Raw genomic sequence first — 19827 nt, forward strand, 5'->3', positions numbered from 1 at the left:
ATATTAGAACACATACACAAAACGTTAAATATAGTTATAAAAAATAATTAATTACATAGTCTAACTAATTTCTATAAAATGAATCTAATGATGTTAATTAATCTATAATTAGATATTAATTATTAAATAACAACGAAATATACTACTGTAGATAAATCTAAATTTTTTCACCAACTAGCCCCTTGTTGACTCGTCGCAAGCGGCGACAGGCTGCTTGCTAAGCTGCCCTTCGCCCCTCCCTCTCCGTTTCACTTGCAGACATTTTTTGTCACCCTGTCACGTTCATGCATGGATGCCCAGGCTGTGTTCAGTTCCACAAACTTCCCCCCTCAATTCCAAACTTTCCATCATATCAACATCACATCCAAACATTAAATATATCAAATAATACATTCATGGAGCATTAAATGTAGGTAAATAAAAAAACTAATTACATAGTTTTGATGTACACGACGAGATGAATCTTTTGAGCCTAGTTAGGTCATGGTAGGACAACAATTACCACAAACAAACGAAAAGTGCTACAATATGCTACATTGTGTGATGTGACTTTTCGCATTCCTTTTTACACTCTTTTTACGGATCTAAACACATCCCCAGTCGCTCACAGTTGTTACAAGTCAGATTGGTTGGATGCTAATTTTTGCCAAACTAAAATCAGAATATGCTAACAAAATTTGAATACCAATTGATTCATGTCTAAAAGTTCGCACATCAATATTTATGACCAAAACGATGAAAGTAGAATTCCACAGTAAAACATAGGCATCTCCAAGTGAGGTTAGTCTGGGTAATTCGATTTGTGTTCGGATGGGACCCTTTCTCTTCTGGATCGTCTTTCTTAGGCTGTCTGCACTCGTCATACTCTATTTTCATCCTCTAAAAGAAATATTCTGTCATTGTCATCAAAATTTCCTTCTCTATATCCAGTTTTTCCGCACATGTTCATACCCTATATCTATCCTCTATTCCAACAACCCCAGCCTTGGGCCCACATGTCAGAATATTTTTAACCCCACCCCCGCGCCCCCTCCCCGGCGCTCTCTCTCTGCCTCGCCTCGCTCCCTCCGCCTCCCTCCCGCCTCAACGGCTATATGATGTACAATGAAGCTCTATGGTGGTTGGAGGTGTTCTTCAAGTGTAGTAGAATGTTCAGCAAATCCAACACCCTCAAATGACCCGGCCTTGGGGGTATATATAGGCAGCACAAGCAAATATAGCCGTTGGAGAAAAGCTGCCAGAAAAGTGCTTAACGCCGGTTAATCCGACGTACCCCAAAAGCCATCGCCGGTTCAACCTCAGATACTAAACTGCCCGCCTCAGAAACTAGCCGTTACGTGTACGGGCAATCAACCGGTGAATGTATCTTCAGCGTTGGTTTAACCGGTGAATGTAACTGCCTAGAGTTCCCGAAAAACCAACTCTCTGGACAGTTGCACCGACGTCCACTTTTTCTTCAACGTCGGTTCAACCGGTGTATAGACCTTGCCTCAGCTTCTGGGTCCATTGCACCGACGTATTCAACTTTCCTAACGTCGGTTCAACCGGTGATGCAAAACACTCTAGACGTGCTCCAAGTCAATGCACCGACGTATGTAATTTGCTTGGCGTCGGTTCAACCGGTGACTTGATTTCTTTTAGGTTTCAGGGCGCTGCCCTAAGACCAGCGGAACCCCCGTAGGGGCAGCCCTTCAGGCCTAGCTTCGCATATCTTCTCTTTGTCATCTCTTGAACCTAAAAGCCTTAGAATGGTCATCTTAACAATCATATTAGTCCAAGTGTTGTGTGTGTCATCAATCGCCAAAATATTATATTGAAATATGGCATGAGAGGCCATTTTCGCTACAGCCCCGCGAGCTCGTCGTCCTCCCCGACCTGCAGCAACTCTGCCGGCCTCGCCTCCTCGGCCTGCGGCACGCCCCTCCGGCCCTCCTCAGACCTTCCTCGCCGGCGCGCCCCTCCGACCCTCCTAGACGGCGCCTCTTCCCTCCCAGCGGAGGACGGGCCATGGCGGCGCTCGGCTACGGCAGAGCGACTCGGTTCGGCGAGCGCGCGGCGCGGGTCCGCAACGGCTCGGCGAGGCCCACGCGCACGGCAGCGGCGAGCGCGCGACGCGCGTTCGCGGCGGCTCGGGGCGGCCCACGCGCGGCGGCCGGGAGCGCGCCGTGCGCGTTCGCGGCGGCGGAGGTCCTGCGCGCCGACCCAGCGGAGCTCCAACTCGGCGGCTGCGGCGGATCACGCGTGAGCGGGGCCCGCGGGGTGAGCTATAGCGGCGGCGCGGGGGCAAGCCGGCACGGGGCAGCGGCGCGACGGATCCAGGCGGCCTCCCCCCCCTCTCTCTCTCTCTCTCTCCCCCCCCCCCCGACTGCGCCTCCCAGCGCGCCACCCCGCCTCTTCCCTCGCCGGCCCCGGGCCAGCGGCAGCTCCGGGTCGCGGCGGCCGAGCCAAGGCGGAGCCACGGTGAGAGGGTGAGCGCGCGGCCGAATCTGCTCCTCCTTGGCCTCCTCCTTCCCCCTCCCATGGCGTCAGCAGCCAAGCTCCGCCGGCCCGTCCTCCTCCCAGGGCGGCGGCGCTTCTCCGCCCGTGGTGGAGTGGGAGAGGAGCAGGGCCGGCGGCGCTGCTTCACCCGGACTGGCGGCGGTTGGAGACGGCTGCGGGAAGGACAAGGGGGCCCACGCACGACAGCTTACCGTCTCGTTCGTACCGCGCTGGAAATGCCGGACCGGGGGCTGTGCGGGACGGTGGCTGATGGACTTACAGTACCCGCTGCAGCTGGTTTTCCTGTATTTTTATCCTGCAGGATGGCGTCGCGGACCATTTGGAGGACCCGGTGCGGAGAGCCTTAGGGGAGATGATTGCAGATCTCGGTTCTGGGCTGCTGTCTATGATGTCCTCGTGGATTATGGCGCCGGAGTTTTTCTTCCCTTGTCAAGACCGGTCTTGCAGTGCCGATGCTCGTTCAGCGGTTTTAATGCGTCGTCGAGGCGGTACGCCGGCGCTTGCTTTTGTGGCTATTTCCAAGGTTTGGAGCTGGGGGTTGGAAATGGCAAGTGGATCTTCGATCCGGTCTTCTACTTCTCGTCCGGTCGTCTTCAGGCGGTGCGGCGGGCGGTGGAGGATGCCGGTGAAACGGATGCGAGGAGGTCCTGTGATGGTGCGCGTTGTATTATCTTGTAAGCTCAGGGGCTTCTTTGTAAGTTGGGTTTGTACTGTACATTGTGCAATATAATCCCAATCTGTTCGCAAAAAAAAAAAAGTAGGCATGGGCACAGGGTTTTAAAAAATGCTAGACGCTAGGCGAACGCTTGCCTATGGTTTAGAGTTTTTTTGATTAAATATAGATTGAACATGATTAAACGTGTGTTGTGATTAAACGACACTATGATTAAACGCAACGCTTAGCCACCGTTCAGCATTTAATCAAGATTAAACGATGTTTAAAAATATTTTTTAAAACACTGCATGGGCATTCGGGTAATACATGTAATTCGGGTCGGGTAATTCGGGCCGGGTAATTTGGGTAATTGAAATTTCGGGTAATGAAAATTGCTACCCGAAATTCACCCGAAATAAGGATTACTCGAAATTTTGGGTACCCGAAAATTCGGGTTCGGGTATCGGGTAATCCCTATTACCCGATTTTAAGATTGCTAGGCACGGTCAAGCATGGAGGTCGTACCTAGGGTATGGGATGGGCTGGCGCTGGTGGGCACTAGGCGGCTGCAATCGACGTGGCTGGTGGAGGGCGCGCCGGTGGTGGCGGGTGAGGGGCTCGACGCGGCCGGCGGCCGGTGTGCCTGGCTGCGGCGGGCAAGAGGGCGACGCCGGCGGGGTGTGCGAAGCAGCCGGCGAGGAGCGTGACGTGGTGGAGGCCAGCGACGCGGCCGCGCGAGCACCTTGCCGAGAGGATAGGGGGTCGGGGGTAGGGGACGCTGAAAGGGGATCACGGGCTCGGGGGGTCAGGGAAAGGTAGGGTTAGTTGTGGGCTATTGAGCTGTGAATCTTGATGGGTTTAAATGGGTTGCTTGTTTATTTCGGGTAATTAGGGTATCAGAGGTGTATACCCGAATTACCCGAAATAAATTCGGGTTTCTTGAAGTCCTACCCGAAATAGAGTTCGGATATTTCAGGTTGGGGGAGTTTGGGTTCGGGTATTTTGGATTCGGGTATCGGGTTCGGAAAATTGTGCCGGGGCTAGTAAAACGGTTACGGAGGCAAGCGGATCTTGACAAAAGACTTAAGAGTAAGTTCGCACCGGAAACAACCAGGATGTCAAGACAAAAACAGTAGCGCGTTACACTATAGCATTGCCCGTCGGGACCATGCGCGGACGCCCATGGGCCATGGCGTATGCCACCTCCAAGTCGGAGCCTCGGAGGTGCGGCGGTCAGGCAGCCGGCGGCAGCAAATTTCGTGCGGCGGTGCCGCACAGCCCTGCTCGTGCGACACCGCCAAGGATTGTGCCGCGTGGCCTTCGAACTTTCGAAGCAATCGCGACATCTGTGGTCACGGGAGCAGCGCGCCCTTTCGGAGCCGGCTGCTCTCGTGCGATGGAGCCGCAGCAGGAAAGCCAAGCCCCCGATTGGATGGAGCTAGTGCTGTGACGGAGCCGACCGACTCCTACACAGATTGAACATAGGTCTGTAACCAAACTACAAAATTTAGTCGCCGCCATCGAGTATCAGATGCCCTAGTTTTGTCATAGATGGAGAGTTCTGCCGCCGCCGGATATTCGTATTCAGGTGCTGGGCACATTGGCCACGCTGTTCTTCCGTCAATAGCGATGGCCGAACCGGACACTCTCCAGTCAGCTGCAGCTGCTGAGATTGGAGTTAGCTCTGTTTCGCCATCGATGTCATCATCTGCTCCCGGCATTGAGTTGGTCCGCTTCCACAGTCTCAATGGTGATGGAGATGCCAACAAATTCAACCGTGCAAGCATCAGAGGTGCTCGAAACAATGAGACCTCAGGATCCGCCAACGATCACGTAGTTTTGCAAAATAAACTTTGAACTATATTTCAATATTGTAGTTTCGTGTTTTAATTATTGTGTCATTATGTCGTAGCTGGATAGTAACCATGGTCGATCTGCAATTGTACCTCAAGTTGGAATGTCTTTCAAAATTAGAGTATGATGCATATCAGATGTAAAATGAGTATGCTAAGAGAATTGGTTTTAGTATGAGAAAGAGCACCACAAGTCTTAAACCAGATAGGACTATATATATCATAAGCATATAGTTTGCAGCAACCAAGAACAACAAGGTAAGCATTCAAAACATCATACATCAAAAGAAAATGCCACTACAAAGGACATGTTGTGATGCTCGTTCAGTGTAAATAGAGAGGGAATTTGAACCGTGCAAAAGGTTGTATTCCACAACAATCACTATCTTGCTAGCCCAAATAAAATAAACACACTAATACAAAATAGATTTTTGATCTGGCACATTTGTGCCTGTCGTCGTTGAGCCTGGGACCATGGGCCTCCTCTGTGTAAAGATAGTGATGGAGATAGATAAGAGAAAGAAACCTGGCCATCTGAGTCAATGGGCCTTCGTAGTTTGGGGATAGTTCATCACCAGCCCAATCCTAACCCCAGAACGGCAGAACCCTAGCCGCCTCTCCGCCCCGTTTCTTGCCCTCTCACAGTCCCTGCTCACCACCGCCCAACCACCACACCTCTGACCTCCCCAGTCCCCACCACCACCTCCCCCTTCTCTGGCGGCCGCGTGCAAGCCAGAAACCCTCCGCAATGGCGGGAGGCAAGATACAGAAGAAGCGCCACGGCGCGGGGGCCGCCGGAGGTGGCGGCGGTGCGCGGCTGCAGGGCGGCATCCCGTTCGAGAAGTCCAAGGGGCAGCACATCCTGCGGAATCCGGCTCTGGTGGACTCCATCGTTGCCAAGGCAGGCCTCAAGCCCACTGACACAGTCCTCGAGATCGGGCCCGGGACGGGTAATCTTACGAAGCGCCTCCTCGAGGCAGGAGTGAAGGCAGTCGTCGCCGTCGAGCTGGACCCGCGCATGGTGCTCGAGCTCAACCGCCGGTTCCAGGGGCACCCGCTCTCCTCGCGACTGAAGGTGTCATTCTTTTTCCAGCTCATAGCTCCCGTGGTTGTTCAATTACTCCTGTGTCTACTTGTTTTAAGTATAGACTTAAAAACATTTAAACCCCTATTCCTATATCTTTAAACCTCAACCGCTTAATTGTTTTACCTCCGTTCTTATTGCAATAGCTTCGTATCGACCTAAGCTACGAGATAGCAGTAACATCTATCATGGTACATGTGCATTTCAAATTAAAAGCTAATTAGTTTTTTTAAATCACGTGCGTGCCACGCACGTGCGTCTATGCTAGTAAATTTATAAACAATTGTATCTTATCAATTGGAGCTCAATATTACTTGCTTTGATGTGATTTACATGGTCAATATGTGGGTGGTAATCTTGGACTGCAGACATAATTTCATAAATGATGAGCATAGGAGATAACATAATCCTAGTGTTGTGAAGACCAAAGTTGGGCCAAACTCCATTGGGATGGTAAATTGAACAATGATAACTAGTTGGGGTTATACACAGTCTACTCAATGTATTTTTCATCTGTTTCCATTTCCCACATACCGTCGTTTTTATTGTGAAACAATAATCCCTGACACTGTTATTGGCTCATGCTGCAGGTTATCCAAGGAGACGTCCTCAAATGTGATCTCCCTTACTTTGATATATGTGTGGCAAATATCCCATACCAGATTTCTTCACCCCTCACGTTCAAGCTTCTGTCGCACCGTCCAATCTTTAGGTGTGCTGTGATCATGTTTCAGCGTGAATTTGCCATGAGGCTTGTAGCACAGCCTGGAGACAGTCTCTACTGTCGTCTCTCTGTTAATGTCCAGCTTTTGTCACGAGTGTCACATCTTTTAAAGGTTGGGAGGAACAACTTTAGGCCTCCACCCAAGGTTGACTCATCAGTAGTGCGCATCGAGCCCAGGAAGCCCCTTCCTCCGGTCAGTTTCAAGGAGTGGGATGGACTTGTGAGGATTTGTTTCAACCGGAAGAACAAAACTTTGGGCTCCCTCTTTAAACAGAAGCGTGTTCTTGAGTTGCTAGAGAAGAACTACAAGACTATGCAGTCTCTGCAGCTTGCTCAAGATGCAGAAATGGGTGAGGAGAAGATGTCTGCTGATGATGTTGCATTGCTAGCTAATATGGTTGAAGATCTGAGCATGGAGATTGGAGATGAGAAGGAAGATGAAATGGAAATGGATGATGCGGACATGGCAGGAGATGGTGCTGCAAGCTTTAAAGAAAAGATTATGGGTATATTGCAGCAGGGTGATTTTGCAGAAAAGAGAGGTTCTAAGCTGAGCCAGGTCGATTTCTTATACTTGCTGTCTCTTTTCAACAAGGCTGGTATACATTTCTCATGAGGGATTCTCTAATGGTCCAGCTATCTATGTATCTTTTGAAGTTCTGTCTGTTTTTTCTGTTATGTAAGTTGTACAAGTCATTTAAGATCTCAAAGCTTGTGGTCTTGAAATTTTGTCTCGGTTTATCCTAATTCGGTAGTCTTCAAGATAGTTATAAGAATTGTGAGGAAAGAAATTCTGCCGGTTGCCTGTGCTTTATTCTGACTTATCTATGGAATTGCTAAATGACAGCCAGCAAGATTATTTTCCCTCGGCTGATTGGTACTAAGATGTGTTGTCATGATTCATTAGTTTTTTTAAAAAAATTCTCATGTGCTTTGGATCAGTTGTTTGCAGCTTTTTATTTCAGGAACCACTACCCATTGGCATGCATCATTTTGATTCCTTTGTATTCTCACTGAAGAGATGAAGGAATTCTGAGAACCTTGGTGGCGAATCAGCTGAAGAGCTGAAGGCTCAGTTCTCAATTCTCCAGAAGCTAACTAAGATTGCAATCCATTTCCTTTTTTTTTTGGGGTGGGGGGGGGGGGGGGGGGGGGGGCTGTCAATCCCATTTCCTAGTTTTCGAAAATATCCAGCCGTACCTGAAGCATCTTAGTTGTCCTCCAAGTCTCCACCTTGGATAGTCTTGCTCTCCATGTCCAGTGTGATGCAAAAAGATAAAATCATGTAACCAAAAGGATAACAAAGCTTCCAAGGTGGACCTGTTATATAGAAATTGTTCTTTGTTGCTCCATCCCCGGCATGTAAAAGCGCAGTTATATAGGAGAAGTTGGTTGAGAAAACATAGCAAGCATAGGTGATTCGCATGATAAGTCTGAATTCACGTCTTCGCTGCTTTCGTTCCCGTACTACGATTCTCAACACTTCAACAACTATTTAAGTCTTTTTCCTTGAATACGCACTAGTTAGCCTTGTGTATGAGGTGAAAAATAAGCAACGAAATTAAAAGCAGAATTACACATTGCATTGATCCATCCCACATCTGCCGCCACCTGATGCCAAGTCTACGTTCTCCGTCGTGGTGGCTCTATACAGCTGCTCCACGAACCCTCTGAACCGTTTGATGTCTAGGATGAACACTGGATGCCAACTGGATGACCAAGTTTATCTGAATAATGCTACCTAAGACCCAAGATGGCGTCATTTCCTTCCGGCAGATTGGGCTGTAAGTTCTTAATTGGTTACATTATATGTTTTCATTGTCATACATTCTCATTTAGTTGGCTATGGCCCTGCAGCATGGCGGCAATATCTGCGAGTCATCACCAGCAGTAGTATCAATGTTTTCCGGTTCACACATCACATATGATGTGGAGCTCTGCAGGATGGTCAGATTTGATTTCTAATCTTCATTATGGACTTAATTCAACTGTATATGACTCTGCATACGATATAAGCTTCTGTGGAACCGTCTTCATTTGAACTCCAGTTATGGTTATTTTCGTGACTGTTTTGTAAAATCTATCAGATAGTTTCAGATCAATCCATCATGAGGAAGTTTTTTTTTTTAGGAAACCATCATGAGGAAGATTAATACAATTTTTTATAGAAAGATGTAGATTGAAGTCATCTTTCAAATATCTCAAGATGGAAATGTTTAAAAAAAACTTGATCTGCGGGGGGTGAGACCGCCCCCACGGCATTGTTTGAGAGGTAGAATGACCTTCTCACAGTAGGCCAAGAAAACCCCCGAACCCCTGCCCCACCCGTACACGGGGGCCCGTTGCCTTGTGAGTTAGGCTGGGCTCCACAGTGCTTTGGACGTGGGACAAGCGAGGGAGTTTTTTTAACCCCAGAGCTGAAATTCGCCCCCGAGGGGGATCGAACCCAGGACCTCTGGGGAGTGCCTCCAGCGATGCTACCACTACGATAGCAGGCCTTTGGCATGGAAATGTTTAGGAATGAGGGTTTTTTTTCCCAACCGCGCAAGGGAAAATCCAAATTACTCCTTTAAAGTACAATAAATGTCTAAATAACTCCCTAAACTATTTTTAGCTCATTTTACTCCCACAACTATATCAATGGGTCCAATCGACCCCTTAATAAGATTTATCTTTTTTTTTCTCCACTCATAAGTGGTGCCTTAAGCTACAATTTTTCAGGTTGATATCTAACATAATAATATATATTAAAAATACATCAGGAATTTTCCATCATTATTATGATAGGCTAGGATATTTCATAATAAATTAGTCCTTGAGATACGAATTTGTATAACAATAATGATTAGCAATATATTTTTAATATATGTTATGGTATCCACTACCACACTGTAAATATGTGGAGAAACAAAAAAGAAAGATCATATTAAGGGGTAAATTGAATCAAATGACATAGTTTAGGATTAAATTAAACTAAGAAATTGTTTGGGGATTATCCAGACTTAGGTTATACTTGACAGGAGTAATGTGGGTTTTTTTCTTAATTAAAAGACAAAAAAAAATAGTTTCAGATACAAGCAAAACTAAAGGGATCTACAAAAACTAGGTTACAAAACATTTAACCCATGCATTATAACTTGAAGTTTGAGCCATGAGTATTAGCAGAACCTAGAGTGGCGGAGCGAGACACAATTGTACTACAATAATTACACAATTAGTTGTGTAATTAATAATCAAAGCAGATGTGTAAAACTAAACTCAACAACCATCACCAGTTCACCGGTGACAGATTTAAAAAGGCTCCCGTTGTGGTGTTGGTTCCTACCATTGCTAAGGCTTCATCTTCTGCTCTTTAAAATTGTTTTTTTAATCAAAGAGTAATATTGGTTGACAGAAAACCTGTACCCATTCTATGCACATGCCATTAGAAGGCTCATGTGGTCAATTGAAGTTATATCTAGTTATCCATATACGAGTTTACCTAGAAAAACATGTGATTTAGAAATGCAAATAACATTTAAACAGCCAATGCAAATAATGAAATGAATGCTTTAAATGAGCCGCAGATAATTTGTGGGCCATTGAATAATATAACACCAACAGATGCTAGTTCCACATCTTGTATGATTCATGTTACAAAATTCAATGAACTTCAAAGGCGAAATTAGTTTACAAGCATCACATTATTACAGGCCTTGTTTGTAATTCCTAATATTCATTGGTTGCTTCAGGTGCAGCTTCTGTCACAAAGGCAAAGCATATCCTATATCACCAAATACAAGAGCAAGTCAGGTCACGAGTACAAAATGTAATACCATATATGCTGCCATTATTTCAAATGGTGTAATTTTGCACACCTAAAGAAAAACTGAAGTATTTTGATTGACAGTACAGGTTTTTTGCTTGGATCATGACAGACAAAAAATAAGAGCCAAGCAAGGTACAAGGAAACATTTTCCATGCTCCATTTTGTTGACATGAGTACACGCATAGAGCAACAATCAAAGTACATGTTACATGTCTAGAAAGATCTGCAAAAGATGCACTTTGTTTTAATTCAGTGTCCTCACTTCTCTGCAGCTCAGCTCCTAGCGATGATCAGATGCGCTTGTTTAAACCTATAACAACCACAGTTAAAATATAGAAACCCCATCTTTTTTCTATAAAAAGAATAGAGAATTTTTTTTCTTCATTAGCTTGATCTAATCAACAAGCATGAAATATCTCATATTAGTAAGATTTGGTATCTAAAACTGATAGACTCAGTATTTCACAGCTGGCCAGCCTGCACAACCATGTGACAGTAATAAATGTCGCGGAAAACATCAGATGAAGATTAAGTTTGTAAACAAGTTTTCCATAATAACATAGCTCTCAACAATTTCAAGAATCATAAGAATGCCAAATTCATTCCTAAGGTAAAAGCAATATAAAGACAAAACTGTATTGTAAAACACAAATGCATTAAAGAGGCAAAGAATAATACTAATACCACCTCAGAAAGCAGCAGCATGTCATACAGATTACCGAGAAACAAAAAAGGACACTGCCTCCCCTCCCATTATTTATGGGGGCAATGTTTTAAAAGTACTATGCTTGCCTGCATAAAAGGCTGCCTATCGTAAAATGCAGGAATGAATTAAAGAGGACAAAAGGGTAAAGAAAAATAGATCTCAGGCAGCAAAAACTAAAACAGAGACTCCTCAGGACACCACATGCTACCTAACCAGGACGATATTTGCATCACTTTTATCCAGAGGAGTCTACAGACCCACAATCTTATTGTGCACATGTAAATTGCAAGTCTATATAGATAAAACCAGATCATATTGAAGTTTATACATAAAGTGAGCCACTAGCGGGAGCAGGAGATCAATCAACACCATTGCAATGACGATCCTCCTAGGGGAGATTGTATTCTTTCTAGTTTCCACTAGGATGCTGCCATGGCGCCACTGCACCCAACAGTCAACCAAACTTTTTACTTGAACTAAAAAGACCGTCAACAAACCATACAGTATAAATTATGGTAACAAGCTAGACCGGCATCAAACTAATATAAAAAGAAACAATACAAGTTGGAGCTAGTTTTGGTATTTAACTGGAGCATATTGAGATTCATTGTTTTAAAGGCGACCTAAGGCTAGCTGGGTACGCCTAGATGCCTAGGCGACGCCTTTAAAAAACTGTTGAGTTCTTCACACCAGTACAGCTTCGAAAGGCATGTTGAACAAATTCGTTATTCATCACACATAAAGATCCTTGTTGTTCAAATCTTGTTAACATTGCAAGAAATAAAAGGATCCACAATCTAAACTATGGAAGTTCATAAGTTCCAAATTTACATGTGCCATATCGCACTAAGAGCCAATAAATCAAATAATCAACATGCATACTAAGGCGGTAGCTACCAGAAACTTGACCTCAAACAAAAAATAAGAAATAATTAGTGGAGACTCTGATATTGGACTGGCAAAAACATCTCCTTTCATAACCATACGCATCCAAAACATCTGACAGGACAAGAAGGCAGTAGCCTACTGCTAACATAATGGAAAATCGGACATATATGAAAAACTAGCTTTGTAGAAGAACATTTGAGTTCCATGGCCATAATTACTCAAAACTCAAAAGTAATTGTTAATAAACCACAAAGACGAAGGAACATCAACATATATTTCAGTATAATAAACAAAGGTTAAAAGCAGTTTTCATCAGGACATGACATATATTCATCTGTCATGAGCCTTGGGCATTTAACTTCATAAGTGCAAAGCAAAGCTGGAAGGCTCTAAGATGCACTCCTTAATAATCCTATTCATTCAGCAGACTCCTTCCGTATCTTGGTTTATGTGGTGTATAAGCATAACAAACAAGGTACCTGATGTGTACTGTGTAATGAGCTCTCATGAAATACTTGGTCTACTTTGAAATAGGTTCGAAAAATGATGACGTAGCCATGCCGGAAAAGTGTTACACCATTTCTCAAGGATGCATAGTTGTGTTTTTTATAAGACTAGCAAAAATGGCTGTGCATTGCTACGGGCGGACGTTCATATATTACACTGTAATGTTAAACATGATTCTATAAAAGTGTGACATGTTATATACTATATTATATTACAACATAGCTTACAATAGAAATAATAATTCTATTATTTTTCTATACTCATATAGTGTTCTTACATTTTTGCTGTAACATTTTTTTGTTGCTAGCAGATATGGGCTCATTACTTAGCCTAGGCAGCTGCCAATTTGCTCACATATTGTTGTGAAAATCATACCCGCGTAAGAGACTAAGGGCAAGCACTCACATTAGTGCCCAGCGCCTCGCAACCCAGGCCATCGACGAGTTCTGCAGGACGCCAGGACCGTGCCGCAGCCTGCATGGACGGGCGGCAGCTCCACTGGCGCATGGGCACGTGGCGCCAATGCCACTATCATCATAGGACGGACAACCAAACAAAGTGATGAAGCTAAAAAAACAATCAGAACTGAAGTGTTTAAGATAGTATTTTTTTAGGGCATAAAAGTTGCGGCGCGGCGTTCAGAGCTCAAACTGAATGACCTTCTCATGAATGCATTTCCTTGTCGGAGCCAGAAAATTTATGAAATCCCGCGTTAAATTAGATGATCTATCTAGCGTCGCAATCCAGTGGCATGTGCGGTGCGCTATCGGAGTTGGGGAGCAACCATGTAACAAACGCTGTCGTGGCTGAACGGAGATGGATGGATAGGGGCTCAGGGTGGAGTCCGGAATCCGGTTGCAATGATGTCAAGGGCTGGGTGGAGTCCCGGATTAGACCCTCGATTGATGGTTGAATCACACTCAGATTCAGAGCGGCACAGAGCTAGAGAAGCCATAGAGGACCAACGCATCGGGAAAATGGTCCCACCTTTCAATGATACAAGACGGGCCAAACCAAAATTTGAGGTGGACACTTTACTCGCTTTAGAAATAGGTATAGAATACATAGTTGTGTTAACCTAGCTGTCTAATGAGGCTTGGACCATTTTCCCCCTTCAACCGAACCGATACCACAAAATGCACAATCGCACGAAATTGTTGCAGCACATATCACACAAAATTGTTGTAGAGCATGCAGCAATCAACAACAGATCCAAGGAAACTCGACAGCATGGTATTATCCCCTACACAATGGTAACAGCTAGAACAGGGTTTACCTTGCGAGAGCGAGCTCCAGCAGGAGGAGTCGACGGCGATGCAGGACCTAAGCCGCGCCGCCGCCACCGCGCTGTGCAGCGGCATGAGCGTCTCCAGCCCCGCCGACGCCGCGGCCGCCGACCTGCACCGAATCAGCGGCCCCTACGTGAGCACGCGCTCGCGCAAACACCGAATCCCCATCCGTAGGTCGCCAGCGGGGTCAGTGTGGCTACCTGCGGAGGATCCGGGCGGACCGGGCAGCAGCAGAAGGCGACGCCAGGGAAGGCAACGGCGCGCCGAGGACGCGGCCTGTGAGGGGCGCGGAGAGGGCCGCCGACCTCACGGCGGCGGCGGCGCGGGCCAGGGATGCCATTTCGTCCCGCCACTCCTGTCTTCGTGCGGAGCTCGCGTCGAGTAGTTCTGGGGCGTTCTGTTGATTTGGTTTGTTCCGTGAATAATAAAATTAATTATTTCGGGTAAAGCAGCTAGGGTTTTTTGGGTTTAAGCGCTGAGTGCGGTGGTCTTGTTGGGCTTTATTGGACCGCGCCTGAAGAAGGGACGGAGGAATGTTGGGCCTTATTGCGTCCCAGGATTACAATACAACAAGTCCACAAGGTGATTCAGGGCCTGAAGAAGGGACGGGCCACAAACGAGGCGTCTTTTTTATTTTTATTTTTTTCAAATTTTTTTTTACAGAAATATATTTTTGGTTTCAGATTTTACAGTTCTATACCCCTACCGCCCGGCAGGGGGCAGCAGGGGGCCTACCGCCCGGCAGAGGGGCGGCATGGACCTATATGTAAATAAATATAATTTTTTTTGCTTAAATCTTGAGGATAGTGTATAGCGTAAAAACTACTACAGATCTTAAGGATATTGCTTAAATCTTTGTTGCTTTTTTAATGCATTGAGCACAACCAAGAAACAGAATTAGCAAGCTCTGTAGCTGCAGAGAATTTTGACTGACTAATCAGAAGCTTGGTTAAAAGAGGATTGGTGATAGATAGTCACCAGTAGAAATAAATTTAAATAAAAAATAAAAGCTTTCTATTTGTTTCAAATCCCCAAATTTCTCAAACTTGAAGGCAATGTTTTAGTATAGAACAATTTGGCACCTAACATATTAAATGAAAAATTGGGGCTTATTCATTCCACATGCCCACTGCAAAAAGGAGCCATTCAACCTTGTTGGTGCCATGTGTCCTTAGAAGATTTAGGAAGCATTGTAGGAGCATGGCTGAGCTGATAAAGATGTCTGCGCTATAGGGTGCAACTCAGGTGCAAATGTGTTAGCTTTTTTAAAAAAAATGCAAATTCACTTATATGTAAAGTTTCTAAAAGTTATTAAAAACAAATCACAGACAGGTGGGGCAAAATTCAATATGAATCTACTATATTCATGCAAAATTTTCAAGAACAGATTCAACTCAATCAAACACGTAGGAGAACTGTGTGTCATTGAATTAAGAAGAGAAGAGTTTGTTTAGAAAACAAGATCCCAGTAATTGTAAGAGTAAAAAGTGAAACAGTGCATCCAAAGAAAGTCTCAGGTTAAAAGAAAACAATGTTGTTGAAATTCTTGGTTCTCTAAACAAAATGAGACGAATGTGGTTGCAATAGATTCAGGGGTGGGGTGATATGAAATACTGAAATGCGTTAGTACATAATGTTGGTTGCTTCATTGGTGGGAAAAGGGCCAGTAATGATATAAGTGGTTTGCTGTTACAAGGGTTCAACTCTCTTACAATTCTTGGGGCCTGGACAATATGGACTCAGCGAAACAGATGTGTTTTTGATGGAGCCTCTCCTGATGTGGCACGGGCTCTTACCCTGGCCAGCGAGGAGAGGAAGCTGTGGTCGATGTCAGGGGCTCAAGGAATTTCATTCTTAATAGCCCCTACATCCGTAGATTAGAAAGAAAGTTTTTAGGTCGTCCTTTCCTGTCACGGGCGAGTTTGTTTCTTTGGAATCCTGAGGTTTAGTGGGTGTGTGTGAGTGAGTGGGTGCTAAGTTGCGTATGGTGGTGTGTGTCTGGTTGAGCTGAGTGTGTTTCTCTTGTATTTTTTTGGGGGAATTTTTCCCTCTCTTCTTCTTAATATAATGAAGCGCAGTTCTCCTGCGTCTTTCGAGAAAAAAAATGTTGGTTGCTTCAGTATAAATATCAAGTCACATCAATCCATTATCTATAAACAATTATTTATTTCATGTTTGTGTAACTCAGCTAATTTGATTAATAAGTCACCTCATTTCTACTGAGTTTATTATCGTAATTAAGAATTCCATATGATTTTCTATTCTGCAGAACCTGGAAATGATTTGATACCCAAGGATAGTATAGAAAACAAAGTTGGACTGAAGCTGCATTCTTCCTACTGTAATAATGTGATGTATTTGAATTTCATCATAGTTTAATTCTGTGTTTCCAGGCAATGAAAACCGATGGAGCAATGAAAACCGATGGATGCTAAGAAGAGATTCTTTACTGGTTTCCAGTAATCAACGTAAGCAGATGGCCACTAAGCTAACTGATGATTTTGCTGTGGAAGTCCTCTCTCAATTACTGTTCAAGGCTTTTTGCCGCTTCAAATGTGTATACAAGGCCTGGATTGCCTTTTCATCTGACCCTCATTACTGCCAGAAGCTGCTCAAATTTCCACTGGTTTTATGTACCATTGCAGCACTACTATTGATGGAGGAATTGATGGAACTCTTAATTTATTGCCACAGTATCAGCAGCTTCATTTTGTTGACTGGTCTAATAGCCAAGTCCTTTTTTTAGTACAGGAGCAATCTTACTGCTGCAGGCACTTTCAGCTTCATTGTGGGGACAAGTTTTATTGTAGAACTAAGTTGTCCTTCGATCATGATCGCCACACTTCTACTTCTACTTCAACTTTTAGCACTAAGCATCCAGATTCCACAGACCTCGAACCTGACATATGATGTGGTTAATGGCCTATTTCCTGTGATTGTCATCTGTGTTGACACTTGTGCGTTACACATTGACGTTTCGAAACTGTGGAAGGTGCTTCTGTTTATTATATTTCACTAAAAAGTTGGGCGATATTGTGTATGGCTATTTTCTTTTCTGACCTGTATTCGCTCCGCTGAGAGCGTTTACTTGTAAACTTCTCCTTTACTAATATTTGCTAATAGAAATGGCACACAATCTTGTGGCAGTTCGTTCCAAAAAAAAGGTTGGTGCTAGCCTGGGAAACTTTTTAATGTACCTAGGAGCTTGCTGCAGCTAGTGGCATCTTCTATTATATTATGCTGCCTTCTCTTTTGCGTAACCCCGGAAGTTATACTAAGGGGGTGTTTGTTCATGGGACTTATGCAAAAGTCTTTGGTATTTTAGTCCCTAAAGAACCAAAAAGGAGGGATTTTTTGAAACTAAAGTGCTAGTTGAGGCTAAAGAATCAAAAGTCCCTCTTTGTGGAGTTTTTTGGAATTAAAGCCTACATGAGATCTACTATTTCACCTAAAGTTTTTAGTCCAGGAACTAAAATTGGTCTAGGGATTTTTAGCAACCAAACACCATCTAAACCTTTTTATTCAGATAATCAGATCCCAAACACCACCTAAACCTTTTTATTCAGATAATCAGATCCCATGTATAATGTTTATGAATGAAAATCGGATGTACATTATTGAGGTTCCAATACTAATTGCGTAATGAAAGCACAATTACATATTTTCTTGCTTCTAATTGAAAACCTTTTGGCTATTACGGAAAATACAGTAGTGACGTATCTGTAGACATTGCTCTGTTCGGTTGGCTGTGGCTGGTGGCTGGTACTGAATTGGTGTGAGAGAAAAGCATTCTTGCTGGTTACCAGCAGAACAAAGCGAAGATGAACTGGTCTTGCATATCTGAAAGTATGTCCTGTATGGATTGGCAGCCAGCTTGGGTGGCGAATGATGCTTACTTGGGTGATAGATGGTGTCGTTGAGTATCATGCTTAGCCGTCTCCTTAAATGAAGGATAAGACTGTCCGCACTCGTCGTCCTATATTTTCATCCTCTAAAAAGAATATTCTATTCTAGTCATCAAAATTATCTATTCTATACCATTTCCCTCGCACCTATCATACTATATATGTAATCCTCTATGGTCTTGTTCAGATGAGAAGATTTGGTTGGGCTTAAGTGACGGCTGGAACTGTTTTTTTATTGTTGCTACTGTGATTTACGAGGGAGAAGACCCTGGCGGCAGCCCCTTGAGCTGGCTTTCCAGCCCAGCCGAACAGCCTACCAAATACCAGCCTGTGGGACCCATGGATCAGTTTCTTTTCTCTTTTTTAACCTTCCTCCCTCGCCGCAAATGACCATGGCACGGCGGCCGGATCCGGCGACCCTCCTCCCTCACCGCACGGGACCATGGTGGCGGCGTTAGGATCCCGACGGCCCTCCTGCCTCTTCCTCCCTCGCCGCGCGGGACCATGGCGGCAGCAGCTGGATCCCGGCGTCCCACCCTCCTCCTCCTCCCTCCACCCTCCCCCTCCCTCACTGGTGCGCCTCGAGCTCGGCATCCTCGAGCTCGGTGAGGCGGAGGTAAAGGCGCGGCATGACGGAGCGGAGCAGACGCCCCGGCTAAAGTCACCGTCAAATTCACCTCCACGACGGCCGGCTTCATGTGCCGCTGCTCCACCCCGCCGGCCAGCTCAGTGCGCTCTAAGTCGCGGCAGAGAAACCTTGAGATAAACATAATCGCTAACCTTGAGGTGGAGTTCGCGGCAGCGATGATCGGCATAAGTCTTTTGGTGAGATTGAGCAATGCGAAGATTCTCACGAATGATCTTGACTTGGTCTTCAGCATCTTTTACCAAATCCGGGCCAAAGAAAGGCCTTTCCCCAGATTCAGACCAATTGTTCGGAGTCCTACACCATCTTCCATAGAGGGCTTCAAAAGGAGACATTTTGATACTTACTTGATAACTATTGTTGTAGGAAACCTCTGCAAATGGCAAGAAAGTAACCCATTTCTTCTCATATATGAGAGAGTAGGCTCGTAGCATATCTTCTAAGATTTGATTGACTCTCTCGGCTTGACCGTCGGTTTGAGGATGATAAGCGGTACTATAGGTGAGATCGGTTCCCATAGCTTCATGAAGACTTCTCCAAAAGTGAGCGACAAATTGAGAACCGCGATCAGAGATAATTTTCTTAGGAACACCATGAAGACATACAATGCGAGTAAGGTACAACTATCAATAGTTTTCACAGGAAGAAAATGAGCCGATTTTGTTAAACGATCCATGATTACCCATATAGAATCATATCCTTGAGAAGATCTTGGTAACCCGGTGATAAAATCCATTCCAATTTCTTTCCACTTCCATAATGGAATAGGCAAAGGTTGAAGAGTACCGGCCGACTTGAGATGCTAAGCTTTAACTCTTTGGCAAACATCGCACTCGGCGACATATCGAGCGATTTCTCGCTTCATGCGAGTCCATCAAAAGCTTTGCTTGAGATCTTGATACCTTTTGGTACTACCCGGATGAATGGAGAATTGAGAACTATGGGCTTCCTCAAGGATAATTCAACTGAGGTTATGATCCTTAGTCACCACAATATGCTTCCCAAAGAATAGAACTCTTTGATTATACGTAGAGAAGCATCGAGCTTTGCCCTCCTGCATTAATTCCCGAATTCGAGTCGTACCCTTATTCTTCTTTTGAGCTTCCTTAATTTGATCATTGTTGACGGTCGTTAAGTGCAATTTCTGACCGTCAACTAGACTCAATAATAAAGGAAAAACTATACACCTTACTCACATTTATATTTTATTAACCTAGTTCCACAGTTATTTTGAGTTTGTAAGATTTCAGATGAGCAAGAGCG

The 19827-nt window shown here is 44.8% G+C and overlaps 2 protein-coding genes across 3 annotated transcripts; one reads left to right on the plus strand and one right to left on the minus strand.

The window, feature by feature from the left end:
• The first annotated feature begins 5592 nt into the window (after nucleotides 1-5592).
• On the plus strand, nucleotides 5593-7682 carry LOC120675687 (ribosomal RNA small subunit methyltransferase-like). The gene is made up of 2 exons (XM_039956885.1): nucleotides 5593-6082; nucleotides 6682-7682. Exons 1-2 carry the CDS (start codon nucleotides 5756-5758, stop codon nucleotides 7429-7431), a joined length of 1077 nt encoding a protein of 358 aa, XP_039812819.1. The 5' UTR covers nucleotides 5593-5755; the 3' UTR covers nucleotides 7432-7682.
• A 2683-nt stretch (nucleotides 7683-10365) lies between these two features.
• LOC120673333 lies at nucleotides 10366-14456 on the minus strand. 2 transcript variants are annotated; one of them, XM_039954115.1, is made up of 4 exons: nucleotides 14214-14425; nucleotides 14001-14122; nucleotides 10886-10933; nucleotides 10366-10578 (listed from the first exon to the last, which is right to left on the minus strand). In XM_039954115.1, exons 1-3 carry the CDS (start codon nucleotides 14351-14353, stop codon nucleotides 10914-10916), a joined length of 282 nt encoding a protein of 93 aa, XP_039810049.1. In that variant the 5' UTR covers nucleotides 14354-14425; the 3' UTR covers nucleotides 10366-10578; nucleotides 10886-10913. The 2 variants fall into 2 exon arrangements, with proteins under 2 accessions (XP_039810049.1, XP_039810048.1); XM_039954114.1 differs by lacking the exon at nucleotides 10886-10933 and having other exon boundaries at nucleotides 14214-14456.
• Between the last annotated feature and the right edge of the window lie 5371 nt (nucleotides 14457-19827).

The sequence above is a fragment of the Panicum virgatum genome, chromosome 5N (assembly GCF_016808335.1).
Source record: "Panicum virgatum strain AP13 chromosome 5N, P.virgatum_v5, whole genome shotgun sequence".
NCBI classification, from domain to species: Eukaryota; Viridiplantae; Streptophyta; class Magnoliopsida; order Poales; family Poaceae; genus Panicum; species Panicum virgatum.

Coding starts and splice junctions, on each gene's coding strand:
- LOC120675687 (XM_039956885.1), top strand. CDS start 5,756: ATGGCGGGAGGCAAGATACAGAAGAAGCGCCACGGCGCGGGGGCCGCC. Junction 6,083..6,681: donor CGCTCTCCTCGCGACTGAAG/GTGTCATTCTTT, acceptor CTCATGCTGCAG/GTTATCCAAGGAGACGTCCT.
- LOC120673333 (XM_039954114.1), bottom strand. CDS start 14,353: ATGGCATCCCTGGCCCGCGCCGCCGCCGCCGTGAGGTCGGCGGCCCTC. Junction 14,123..14,213: donor TCCGCCCGGATCCTCCGCAG/GTAGCCACACTG, acceptor GATTCGGTGCAG/GTCGGCGGCCGCGGCGTCGG. Junction 10,579..14,000: donor CTGGAGCTCGCTCTCGCAAG/GTAAACCCTGTT, acceptor TTGGTGATATAG/GATATGCTTTGCCTTTGTGA.